This window comes from Daphnia magna, unplaced genomic scaffold, assembly GCF_020631705.1.
Source record: "Daphnia magna isolate NIES unplaced genomic scaffold, ASM2063170v1.1 Dm_contigs300, whole genome shotgun sequence".
Taxonomy (NCBI): domain Eukaryota; kingdom Metazoa; phylum Arthropoda; class Branchiopoda; order Diplostraca; family Daphniidae; genus Daphnia; species Daphnia magna.
In genome coordinates, this window is record NW_025533232.1 from 33,270 (window position 1) to 47,136 (window position 13,867).

The 13,867-nt window shown below is 33.0% G+C and overlaps 2 protein-coding genes across 3 annotated transcripts; both read right to left on the bottom strand.

Moving 5' to 3' along the window:
• Positions 1–5,512: 5,512 nt before the first annotated feature.
• LOC116916859 lies at positions 5,513–7,406 on the bottom strand. Of its 2 annotated transcripts, XM_032922171.2 has the most exons (6): positions 7,160–7,406; positions 6,999–7,064; positions 6,851–6,931; positions 6,357–6,788; positions 5,883–6,299; positions 5,513–5,813 (listed from the first exon to the last, which is right to left on the bottom strand). In XM_032922171.2, exons 1-6 carry the CDS (start codon positions 7,341–7,343, stop codon positions 5,596–5,598), a joined length of 1,398 nt encoding a protein of 465 aa, XP_032778062.2. In that variant the 5' UTR covers positions 7,344–7,406; the 3' UTR covers positions 5,513–5,595. The 2 variants fall into 2 exon arrangements, with proteins under 2 accessions (XP_032778062.2, XP_032778053.2); XM_032922162.2 differs by having other exon boundaries at positions 5,513–6,299.
• A 1,533-nt stretch (positions 7,407–8,939) lies between these two features.
• Positions 8,940–10,568, bottom strand: LOC123468124. The gene has a single exon (XM_045167786.1). It carries the CDS (start codon positions 10,421–10,423, stop codon positions 8,942–8,944), a length of 1,482 nt encoding a protein of 493 aa, XP_045023721.1. The 5' UTR covers positions 10,424–10,568; the 3' UTR covers positions 8,940–8,941.
• Positions 10,569–13,867: the final 3,299 nt, after the last annotated feature.

Below are 13,867 nucleotides of genomic sequence, written 5' to 3' on the forward strand. Positions count from 1 at the left end.
AACAGAGTATTCACATTGAACACAAGTATATTTGATGCTGTATACATATAGAAGTAAAAACTCATGGTATAACAGTGTATTCACATTGAATACAAGTATATTCTATGCAGTTTACATATAGAAGTAAAAACTCATGGTATAACAGTGTATTCACATTGAATACAAGTATATTCTATGCAGTTTACATATAGAAGTAAAAACTCATGGTATAACAGTGTATTCACATTGAATACAAGTATATTCCAGGCAGTTTACATATAGAAGTAATAACTCATGGTAAAACAGTGTATTCACATTGAATACAAGTATATTCCATGCAGTTTACATATAGAAGTAAAAACTCATGGTATAACAATGTATTCACATTGAATACAAGTATATTCCATGCAGTTTACATATTGAAGTAAAAACTCATGGTATAACAGTGTATTAACATTGAATACAAGTATATTTGATGCTGTTTACATATAGAAGTAAAAACTCATGGTAAAACAGCGTATTCACATTGAATACAAGTATATTTGATGCAGTATACATATAGAAGTAAAAACTCATGGTATAACAGTGTATTCACACTTGAATACAAGTATATTTGATGCAGTATACATATAGAAGTAAAAACTCATGGTATAACAGTGTATTCACATTGAATACAAGTATATTCCATGCAGTTTACATATAGAAGTAAAAACTCATGGTATAACAGTGTATTCACCTTGAATACAAGTATATTTGATGCAGTATACATATAGAAGTAAAAACTCATGGTATAACAGTGTATTCACATTGAATACAAGTATATTTGACGCTGTTTACATAAAGAAGTAAAAACTCATGGTATAACAGTGTATTCACATTGAAATCAAGTATATTTGATGCAGTTTACATATAGAAGTAAAAACTCATGGTATAACAGTGTATTCCCATTGAATACAAGTATATTCCATGCAGTTTACATATAGAAGTAAAAACTCATGGTATAACAGTGTATTCACATTGAATACAAGTATATTCCATGCAGTTTACATATAGAAGTAAAAACTCATTGTATAACAGTGTATTCACATTGAATACAAGTATATTCTATGCAGTTTACATATAGAAGTAAAAACTCATGGTATAACAGTGTATTTACATTGAATACAAGTATATTCCATGCAGTTTACATATAGAAGTAAAAACTCATGGTATAACAGTGTATTCACATTGAATACAAGTATATTCCAGGCAGTTTACATATAGAAGTAATAACTCATGGTAATAACAGTGTATTCACATTGAATACAAGTATATTCCATGCAGTTTACATATAGAAGTAAAAACTCATGGTATAACAGTGTATTCACATTGAATAGAAGTATATTTGATGCTGTTTACATATAGAAGTAAAAACTCATGGTATAACAGTGTATTTACATTGAATACAAGTATACTCCATGCAGTTTACATATAGAAGTAAAAACTCATGGTATAACAGTGTATTCACATTGAATACAAGTATATTCCATGCAGTTTACATATAGAAGTAAAAACTCATGGTATAACAGTGTATTCACATTGAATACAAGTATATTCCATGCAGTTTACATATAGAAGTAAAAACTCATGGTATAACAGTGTATTCACATTGAATAAAAGTATATTCCATGCAGTTTACATATAGAAGTAAAAACTCATGGTATAACGGTGTATTCACATTGAATACAAGTATATTTGATGCTGTTTACATATAGAAGTAAAAACTCATGGTATAACAGCGTATTCACATTGAACACAAGTATATTTGATGCTGTATACATATAGAAGTAAAAACTCATGGTATAACAGTGTATTCACATTGAATACAAGTATATTCTATGCAGTTTACATATAGAAGTAAAAACTCATGGTATAACAGTGTATTGACATTGAATACAAGTATATTCTATGCAGTTTACATATAGAAGTAAAAACTCATGGTATAACAGTGTATTCACATTGAATACAAGTATATTCCATGCAGTTTACTATATAGAAGTAAAAACTCATGGTATAACAGTGTATTCACATTGAATACAAGTATATTCCATGCAGTTTACATATAGAAGTAAAAACTCATGGTATAACAGTGTATTCACATTGAATACAAGTATATTTGATGCTGTTTACATTTAGAAGTAAAAACTCATGGTATAACAGTGTATTCATATTAAATACAAGTATATTCCATGCAGTTTACATATAGAAGTAAAAACTCATGGTATAACAGTGTATTCACATTGAATACAAGTATATTTGATGCTGTTTACATATAGAAGTAAAAACTCATGGTATAACAGTGTATACACATTGAATACAAGTATATTCCAGGCAGTTTACATATAGAAGTAATAACTCATGGTAAAACAGTGTATTCACATTGAATACAAGTATATTCCATGCAGTTTACATATAGAAGTAAAAACTCATGGTATAACAGTGTATTCACATTGAATACAAGTATATTCCATGCAGTTTACATATTGAAGTAAAAAGTCATAGGTATAACAGTGTATTCACATTGAATACAAGTATATTTGATGCTGTTTACATATAGAAGTAAAAACTCATGGAAAAAAACAGCGTATTCACATTGAATACAAGTATATTCCATGCAGTTTACATATAGAAGTAAAAACTCATGGTATAACAGTGTATTCACATTGAATACAAGTATATTTGATGCTGTTTACATATAGAAGAAAAAACTCATGGTATAACAGTGTATTCACATTGAATACAAGTATATTCTATGCAGTTTACATATAGAAGTAAAAACTCATGGTATAACAGTGTATTCACATTGAATACAAGTATATTCCATGCAGTTTACATATAGAAGTAAAAACTCATGGTATAACAGTGTATTCACATTCAATACAAGTATATTCTATGCAGTTTACATATAGAAGTAAAAACTCATGGTATAACAGTGTATTCACATGGAATACAAGTATATTTGATGCTGTTTACATATAGAAGTAAAAACTCATGTTATAACAGCGTATTCATATTGAACACAAGTATATTTGATGCTGTATACATATAGAAGTAAAAACTCATGGTTTAACAGTGTATTCACATTGAATACAAGTATATTCCAGGCAGTTTACATATAGAAGTAAAAACTCATGTAAATAACAGTGTATTCACATTGAATACAAGTATATTCCATGCAGTTTTCATATAGAAGTAAAAACTCATTGTATAACAGTGTATTCACATTGAATACAAGTATATTTGATGCTGTTTACATATAGAAGTAAAAACTCATGGTATAACAGTGTATTCACATTGAATACAAGTATATTCTATGCAGTTTACATATAGAAGTAAAAACTCATGGTATAACAGTGTATTCACATTGAATACAAGTATATTCCAGGCAGTTTACATATAGAAGTAATAACTCATGGTAAAACAGTGTATTCACATTGAATACAAGTATATTCCATGCAGTTTACATATAGAAGTAAAAACTCATGGTATAACAATGTATTCACATTGAATACAAGTATATTCCATGCAGTTTACATATTGAAGTAAAAAGTCATGGTATAACAGTGTATTAACATTGAATACAAGTATATTTGATGCTGTTTACATATAGAAGTAAAAACTCATGGTATAACAGTGTATTCACATTGAATACAAGTATATTTGATGCAGTATACATATAGAAGTAAAAACTCATGGTATAACAGTGTATTCACATTGAATACAAGTATATTCTTTATGCAGTTTACATATAGAAGAAAAAATAAATAAAAAAAAAAATATTCACATTGAATACAAGTATATTCCATGCAGTTTACATATAGAAGTAAAAACTCATGGTATAACAGTGTATTCACATTGAATACAAGTATATTCCATGCAGTTTACATATAGAAGTAAAAACTCATGGTATAACAGTGTATTCACATTCAATACAAGTATATTCTATGCAGTTTACATATAGAAGTAAAAACTCATGGTATAACAGTGTATTCACATGGAATACAAGTATATTTGATGCTGTTTACATATAGAAATAAAAACTCATGTTATAACAGCGTATTCATATTGAACACAAGTATATTTGATGCTGTATACATATAGAAGTAAAAACTCATGGTTTAACAGTGTATTCACATTGAATACAAGTATATTCCAGGCAGTTTACATATAGAAGTAAAAAACTATTAATTAAAAACAGTGTATTCACATTGAATACAAGTATATTCCATGCAGTTTCACTATATAGAAGTAAAAACTCATTGTATAACAGTGTATTCACATTGAATACAAGTATATTTGATGCTGTTTACATATAGAAGTAAAAACTCATGGTATAACAGTGTATTCACATTGAATACAAGTATATTCTATGCAGTTTACATATAGAAGTAAAAACTCATGGTATAACAGTGTATTCACATTGAATACAAGTATATTCCAGGCAGTTTACATATAGAAGTAATAACTCATGGTAAAACAGTGTATTCACATTGAATACAAGTATATTCCATGCAGTTTACATATAGAAGTAAAAACTCATGGTATAACAATGTATTCACATTGAATACAAGTATATTCCATGCAGTTTACATATTGAAGTAAAAAGTCATGGTATAACAGTGTATTAACATTGAATACAAGTATATTTGATGCTGTTTACATATAGAAGTAAAAACTCATGGTAAAACAGCGTATTCACATTGAATACAAGTATATTTGATGCAGTATACATATAGAAGTAAAAACTCATGGTATAACAGTGTATTCACCTTGAATACAAGTATATTTGATGCAGTATACATATAGAAGTAAAAACTCATGGTATAACAGTGTATTCACATTGAATACAAGTATATTCTATGCAGTTTACATATAGAAGTAAAAACTCATGGTATAACAGTGTATTCACATTGAATACAAGTATATTCCAGGCAGTTTACATATAGAAGTAAAAACTCATGGTATAACAGTGTATTCACATTGACCCGGGTAGCATTTCAAGCTCAGGACAATATTGTTGCTGATTCGGTATCACTTTAATGGGAATGCCTCGAAATCGCTCACCGGCCCGAGCTTTAGCCGATTAGGTCACCAATGGCTAGCAAATTTTGATTTGCCAGTATATTCTAATAGTTATGGTAGTATTTTGGTAGTATGTTGAAATTCAATATACTCCCAGAGTACTAACACAACTATTTTAATATACTGGCATGCCAGAATTGGCTAGCTACTGATGACCAAGTCGGTATGAGGTTGGACCGATGAGCGATATCGAGGTGTACATTAGATAGAAATCCCGACATACTACCAGAATACAGGCAAATAAATTGGAATGTAATGGCATGCCAAAGCTGGTTTGCCGTTATCCACTGTATTGGCTAGAGCTCGGGAAGGTGAGCGATATCGAGGACTAACCAGGACAGTAATGTCGATATAGATCATAAACTGAAATGGCCATTGTGTTTATTAATTGGAATTATACGAAAAGCCAATATAGAAAACCAACCCATATTTATTGTGTAAAAAAAGTCAACACAGCCATAAAATTAAGTCAACAATTTTACCACAAAATATGCATTAAACTAGATTGACAGGAGCGAGTTCATCTTCATTGCCTAATGCTGCCAGTCGTTTCATTTCCTGCTCACCAGCAGCGCGTCTTACTGCCGTAATAATTTTTCGTCTTGCAACACCTCCCTCGTCGTCACCGGAATTTGCAAGAACGGTTGAAATTGATCTAAGAATCATTTGGTCGTCCGGTTTCCTTTCCTCTGAAAATCTACTTCTTATGACATCTGAAAATCGAAAGAAACATAAGATTATTGAAAAAGTAACTGAGAAAAATAGGAGATACAACATATAACCTCTAACAAAAGGCCACATCTTCGTTTCTTTGAACACCTTTTTGCCGGTATTTTTTTTCTGTGCAACATAAGTTAATCTTAAAGCTTTGCCCATTAAAGCTCTAAGGATGAGTCGCGTGATTTCCTGAATCTTAGTGCCACCCAGCAAATTTAGGGTTGCCTTAAGATGGTTTCGAAACGTGAGATCTTTTAAGGCTCGGCAAAGAGTGGCAAAATCTTCCTCTGTTTCAACAGGAAGAGAGTCAAGGGGAAACGAGAACTCAGAAGGAATTGACTGATGGGTTTCGTCAAGACCGGGACTTCGAATGGCTAGCAATTCCAAAGCATGTTTTATTCTTGAAATATCATTCTTCATCTCGATAATAATTCGAGCTACGTTTACGGGAACCATTAACGACTGTTTTTCTGTTATGGTTTCTAAAAAAAAGGTTTCAATAATTAGATTTAACAAACAATTTTTAAATTATGGTATACTTATTATTTCTTCTTCGGTTAGTTCAATAAAAACACCATCCGGCCGCTTGACATACAGGTTCTTCTGTGGGTGGTTCAATTCTCCCACAACATCGCTAACTTCGGGTTGTAGACCAATTTCTTCCAATGCATTCAGTAACTCTTCTTCGTTGTTTATAATTTCAAAGGATACGGCATTCGCTGATTGGTCTGACTCTTGTAGTGACCCATTTGACTCACTTCTTTCATCCGATTTTACTAGTTGGTCAGCTTCTTCTTCCATTTCATCTTCTATCTCGTCTTGGGATAAGTCATCGTCGTCCCCATCACCCAAAGAATCTTCCGATTGATTGATGATCGATGATATTAAGTTAATATTTGGCATTGCTTCATTCTCACTGGCATATTCTTCACCAGATGATAGACTACCTGAAGATAGCGATGGGGCAGCTCCTGAAAACCAAAAGAAAATGTAGAACCCCTCCATATGCTATCAAATTAAAAAAGAAAACAACTTGTTGAGCCCTTGGCAGATAATGCTTCTGTAGGCTGCTTTGAAACTTTTGGTTTCTGTTTGATCAGCTTTTCCCCAGGGCCTGAAACCAACACACCAATAATATTCGTTAACAAATATCAAGCCAATATGAAAGGCTAACATTTTACCTGGTGTAATATGGTTTGTTTGGCCTTTCTTGCTACATTTTGCTTTGGAGCGCACATTTCTTTCGGCTGGCACAAATTAAGTCAAATATCGTTATTATTCCAATGAACATTATTAAAGAGGGGATAATTTTGCACTTTATGTTATGATATAAATGCTTTACCAAATTGCACTGGAATGATGGGAGGCAAAACCTTTGTGGTTTGTTTCGGTTGAGCACGCTTAATGGTCATGACACGTCCACATTCAGTTGAGGATGAAAGTTCTTTATAATCCGTGGATTTGGTGACTCTTTTCTTCCTATTTTTTATCATATTCGGCTGACCGTCACGTTTAAAAGATTCCATTTCACAAAAATTTCTTTCACTGTCGTATTACACTCTTGAGGCCTGCAAAATGCACACATCAGACACAGCTGTTTAACACGTTTTAGATTGCTAGTCTTTTGTCTTCTGCTACTCTAATTCTGTATGGTTGCCATATTAGCAACGAAAATAAAGTAAAAACCTATAAAAAATGCCGGCTCGTGGAGATCACTTACAGAATTTACAATTATTTTTTATTTTGGACACACAAATCGCGTTATTAACTATTTTAATCTATCGCACATCATGGAAAAGTAAATCGTTATCTTATTTGTCAACTTAAATTAGGTAATATACATAGTGGAAATAGCGATCTTATTACCGTTGAAGCTTGCGACGCAGTCGCTCCGAGTTCGAATCTAGGAAACAGCCTCAATAATAATATGTTCCTGACTGGAAATATAGTCATGGGGAGCGCTCTGCCCCGCTACCATTATTCAAATCTTGTTTGACACTATCAATTTTTAATTTAAAACAAATAACAATCAAAATGGTAATGCAAAAATTTTAAATTATCCTTAATATTTTTTTTTTTTTTTTTTTTGCTTTTTAAGAATGAAAAATGTGGAGAATAAAGCTGCGGCTAATCTGTGATGGTACGAGAAATGACAGTCAATGTTGCCATACCCTAAACATATTTTAATTAATAATTCAACAAAAAAGGCGTAAACTAGAAAATGAATGTTTCCTAACTTTAAAAAGTGCAAAATTGCTAAATTCATTTCTATTACCAGTTATTTTAATTAGGCGTTTTTAAGCTGCCATCTTTAGGGCTAGGCCCCGATTACCTGAACCCCCCAAAAACGCACCGACCTACCCGAAAAATGGCCTATCGGTTATGACCCGGGTAGGTACTTTTCAAGCGGTTCGGTTCGGTTCAAAATACCCGGTGAAACCGATAGCCCTGGCGCCATCTTGAAGAAATGGCGGATCTGTGGCGCCAAATTAGAAAGACATGAAAAACACAAAGAATTTCTCGAATTTTGAACTTGTATAAAATTTCTGGGTAAGATCCGGGGCAAAAGTCGGGTAATGGGGTCAGAAAGCCGTGTAATCCGGGTAAATAACATGGTTTTTGGAGCCCATTGGCTTCCCTCCTTTGCACTGGTTTTATCCGGAAGTCGACCCAAATGCCCATGGGCAGGAAAAAAGGTCCCCCCGAACCCGATAGAACCACACCGAAAACCGAAACGACCTAACCGATCGGCCCAAAAGCTACCCGATTAACGCGGGGCCGAGCCCTAGCCATCTTATAAAAGAGCTAACCGATCCGTTTCTGGAGGACCCGAACCGATCGCAACAGACCGTCCATTTTTCGGGTAGTTCAGATCGGTTTTTTGTTGATGATTGTTTGCACCATTAACAAACAAATTATGTACTCAGAACCTCTCAATACAATTTGCTAATGTACTAAAATGAAAAAATACAAGGGCTGAAATGTTAGCTCAAATTCTCGATGTATAATCATGTCCAATATTGCTCCTCTCCTGGCAACCCGATCTACGAATACGAAACGTAAAATTTTATGTTTCCATCTAAATTGTGGGGAAAATAACATTATTTTGTTACCTGCTTTGTCTTCATATTGAATGGTGTAATATTGGAACGATGCAGCAACCTTTGGCAGTGGGTATAACCCAGCATTTAGAATGCAACTGCAAATCATCAATTAGAGCGGTTTCAATCTTTTCTTCCATTCCGCTCGATTTGCTGATGTCTAGATTTGTAGATTTCACTGGTTTCGAAAAGAAATCACCTCTTAATATGAAGGGCTTGAATGATATTTGAGTGTTGGAGAACCCCGTAACTTTGATAACCATGCCATTTTCGCAAAGGTAAAAGGAGTCTTTTTTGGTACTCGGTTTTACATGATGTTTCAGTGTTCTCAGCATATCAACTGGACGTTCATGGTCAAAAATTGATTTCTTGCTCGCTGATTCCAACTGTGAAACATGCTCAAGTTCAGATATTCTCTTAACAATTTGTGCGAGCACTTTGTTTGGAGATCTTACGAGCATCTTCATTTGGCCCAGGAAAGTTTCAAATGGAAAAGCAGAACTAGAATCAAGTGTGCCATGGATCTCACAGTCATCAACTATATGAATAAGTGAGTGAACATTGTAAATTAGGTGATTCTTGCCATAAATCTCGCCAAACTGAAACGCGAAATATTGCAGAGAACTTCTTGCCAAGTGGGAGTAAGTTTTGGATAAGGTAGGAGAATACAGAATTCGAATAGCTAAATGGAGGTATAAAAAATGAATGTACTTCTCGCTAGACAAAATTCCCTTAAAGAGAACGGGTCCAGTATACAGAAGAATTGTACGGAGTTCGTTGGCTTTCAACTGTTTGGGGTATTTTAAAGTTATGGTAATTCGGTGAAATTCCTCTGGGTATGAATGCCGAATTCGACGAAGTCTTTTCTCAAGTTGGGTTTTATCCCATGTTCCAAGTCTATGTTGATAGTGCTTTTTGCTCCAGTCCCCTGTCCAAATCGTCAACAGTCGCTTAAAAACTCCAAGAAGGACAAGATGCATATAGTCCAAAGGGAAACTTGATATCATGTTGATATTCAAATCTAACAAAGGACTATTTCCCTTGTGATGGTTCTTGTGTACCTGATATCGGAAAGTGTCATCGGTACGAAGGGAAATGTCGACCAACTCCGGGAAAGTCATGCAGTGGTAAACTGGGTCAAACACGCCTGTTTGACTACAACGTTCACAGCCCCCATAGCCTCCATGCCCAGTAATGACCTTCAGAAATTGTCTAGCAGGTGCGTCACAAACAAAAGAAATGATCTCAACTGAGTAACATTTGCTTTCGAATTCAACACCTTCGCTTTGCAGTTGGATCATTTCAGTAAGGAATGGTCTTAGATATTCTTCTAAACTTGGAGGCTTTCCTTTACCTGCAAAAATGCTAATCACAAAAGGCGACGAATCAAGTGAGTTGACCACTCGACAAAGTATTGGCCATAAGTCGACGGAATTGGTTTTGAAAACAGGAGTACCATCAATGTTGATTTGACATTTAATAGTGAGGTTGCCACTGCCAATCATACCTTTCTTCAACTTTTGCAGTAGACCATTTTTCAAGGAGAAATGATGGAATGACTTGTTACGGATTGGAGTGTTTGTAGTTTGGAGAATAGTTCTAGGGTCAATCGGTATATCATGCCCTAGTGCTACTATTAACTTAGCAATAGCTCCAACGGCACTAAGAGAGAGTTTTTCCTAACATATAAGAAGGCAAGTTCTTTCATAATGTCCTCCTTGCTTGAAATATGCCGAAGAATGTTGTCGTTACTAAACGCATTGTTTCCGTCAGAGCCAAGTGTGTCAGTAGGAGGAATATCATAAGAAGCAGAAGTGTAAGGCCTGGCAATGATTTTCGGTTTGCCAGCAGGCAACTGTGTTACTTGTTGGACAATTTCATCATCCGCGTCAGGGAAAAGGTTCACTTCTTCATTTCTATGTACGTAACTGTAAATGTTAAACAAATGAAATCCCTAGATATATTGTGCACATTACCTTACAACTGGAAACTCTGGTGATTTTTCTACAACAGTTTGAATGCTAGATTGCTTTGTAGATTTCAACAATTCAGCCAATTCTTGGTCAACAGCACGTTTCTTGGAGAATCGTGATACTTTTTGCATGTTGTTACACAAACGTAAAACAAACAGATGTACTTTTCTGTTGTTGTCTTTCACTGAATGTGTTTCCGTCGTCCGTTTATTGTGTTTATGATACCGTTTTTCTGATATTGGTTGTAAATTGGAATAAAGTATTGGTTAGTACTGGAAAACCACGAAGGCGTATAGATTTAATGAATAAAACATACGCCAATTCAGGTTGTACGATTGCTATATATCCAGCCATCATTTCGCTGTGTTGTTTCTAGATTCGAAAGACGATAAAAATCCTATAGTGAGGCTGTGCTGTAGGTTCCGTATGTTTCAAAGCCAATTTAAGGTATTGATCCTATGTAAGTTTGAAAAGTAATAAACGTATTGGTAGTTATAGTACTTCAATATTGGCTGGACATTGTTTATCCTATTCTTACGAAATAAACAAAATACATCTTAACCATATTTTTTTTCAATATTAGTCCATTGTCAGATTGTATTGGCCTGCAAGTTCAAAAAAGAAACGCTATATAATGGTCTGGCCCAATATAGTTTTCCAATCCATGTTTGATGTTGGCGTACTAGCTTATTTCTATGCTGGCTCAATTACTGTTTTCCGATAGGAAAGACAGCATACTATTGTAAAATGGACCAACATTGTCCCAATATTGACATCCATGTATCGTATTTCTTAGTCAATTCTAACTCATACCAAACTTGAAGTAACATCAGAATTTAAAAAACCACAAACCAAAATGTACCCAGTAAAGGACCAACCTCAAAATTTTATATAGAAATCCAGATGCAAACCAGATCAAATTCAATATCGTGTGTGAACTGGGCAATATTGAATGCTACCCGGGTGAATACAAGTATATTCCATGCAGTTTACATATAGAAGTAAAAACTCATGGTATAACAGTGTATTCACATTCAATACAAGTATATTCTATGCAGTTTACATATAGAAGTAAAAACTCATGGTATAACAGTGTATTCACATGGAATACAAGTATATTTGATGCTGTTTACATATAGAAGTAAAAACTCATGTTAAAACAGCGTATTCATATTGAACACAAGTATATTTGATGCTGTATACATATAGAAGTAAAAACTCATGGTTTAACAGTGTATTCACATTGAATACAAGTATATTCCAGGCAGTTTACATATAGAAGTAAAAACTCATTAAATAACAGTGTATTCACATTGAATACAAGTATATTCCATGCAGTTTACATATAGAAGTAAAAACTCATTGTATAACAGTGTATTCACATTGAATACAAGTATATTTGATGCTGTTTACATATAGAAGTAAAAACTCATGGTATAACAGTGTATTCACATTGAATACAAGTATATTCTATGCAGTTTACATATAGAAGTAAAAACTCATGGTATAACAGTGTATTCACATTGAATACAAGTATATTCCAGGCAGTTTACATATAGAAGTAATAACTCATGGTAAAACAGTGTATTCACATTGAATGCAAGTATATTCCATGCAGTTTACATATAGAAGTAAAAACTCATGGTATAACAATGTATTCACATTGAATACAAGTATATTCCATGCAGTTTACATATTGAAGTAAAAAGTCATGGTATAACAGTGTATTAACATTGAATACAAGTATATTTGATGCTGTTTACATATAGAAGTAAAAACTCATGGTATAACAGTGTATTCACATTGAATACAAGTATATTCTATGCAGTTTACATATAGAAGTAAAAACTCATGGTATAACAGTGTATTCACATTGAATACAAGTATATTCCAGGCAGTTTACATATAGAAGTAAAAACTCATTAAATAACAGTGTATTCACATTGAATACAAGTATATTCCATGCAGTTTACATATAGAAGTAAAAACTCATTGTATAACAGTGTATTCACATTGAATACAAGTATATTTGATGCTGTTTACATATAGAAGTAAAAACTCATGGTATAACAGTGTATTCACATTGAATACAAGTATATTCTATGCAGTTTACATATAGAAGTAAAAACTCATGGTATAACAGTGTATTCAAATTGAATACAAGTATATTCCAGGCAGTTTACATATAGAAGTAAAAACTCATGGTATAACAGTGTATTCACATTGAATACAAGTATATTTGATGCTGTTTACATATAGAAGTAAAAACTCATGGTATAACAGCGTATTCACATTGAACACAAGTATATTTGATGCTGTATACATATAGAAGTAAAAACTCATGGTATAACAGTGTATGCACATTGAATACAAGTATATTCTATGCAGTTTACATATAGAAGTAAAAACTCATGGTATAACAGTGTATTTACATTGAATACAAGTATATTCTATGCAGTTTACATATAGAAGTAAAAACTCATGGTATAACAGTGTATACACATTGAATACAAGTATATTCCAGGCAGTTTACATATAGAAGTAATAACTCATGGTAAAACAGTGTATTCACATTGAATACAAGTATATTTGATGCTGTTTACATATAGAAGTAAAAACTCATGGTATAACAGTGTATTCACATTGAATACAAGTATATTCTATGCAGTTTACATATAGAAGTAAAAACTCATGGTATAACAGTGTATTCAAATTGAATACAAGTATATTCCAGGCAGTTTACATATAGGAGTAAAAACTCATGGTATAACAGTGTATTCACATTGAATACAAGTATATTCCATGCAGTTTACATATAGAAGTAAAAACTCATGGTATAACAGTGTATTCACATTGAATACAAGTATATTCCATGCAGTTTACATATAGAAGTAATAACTCATGGTAAAACAGTGTATTCACATTGAATACAAGTATATTCCATGCAGTTTACATATAGAAGTAAAAACTCATGGT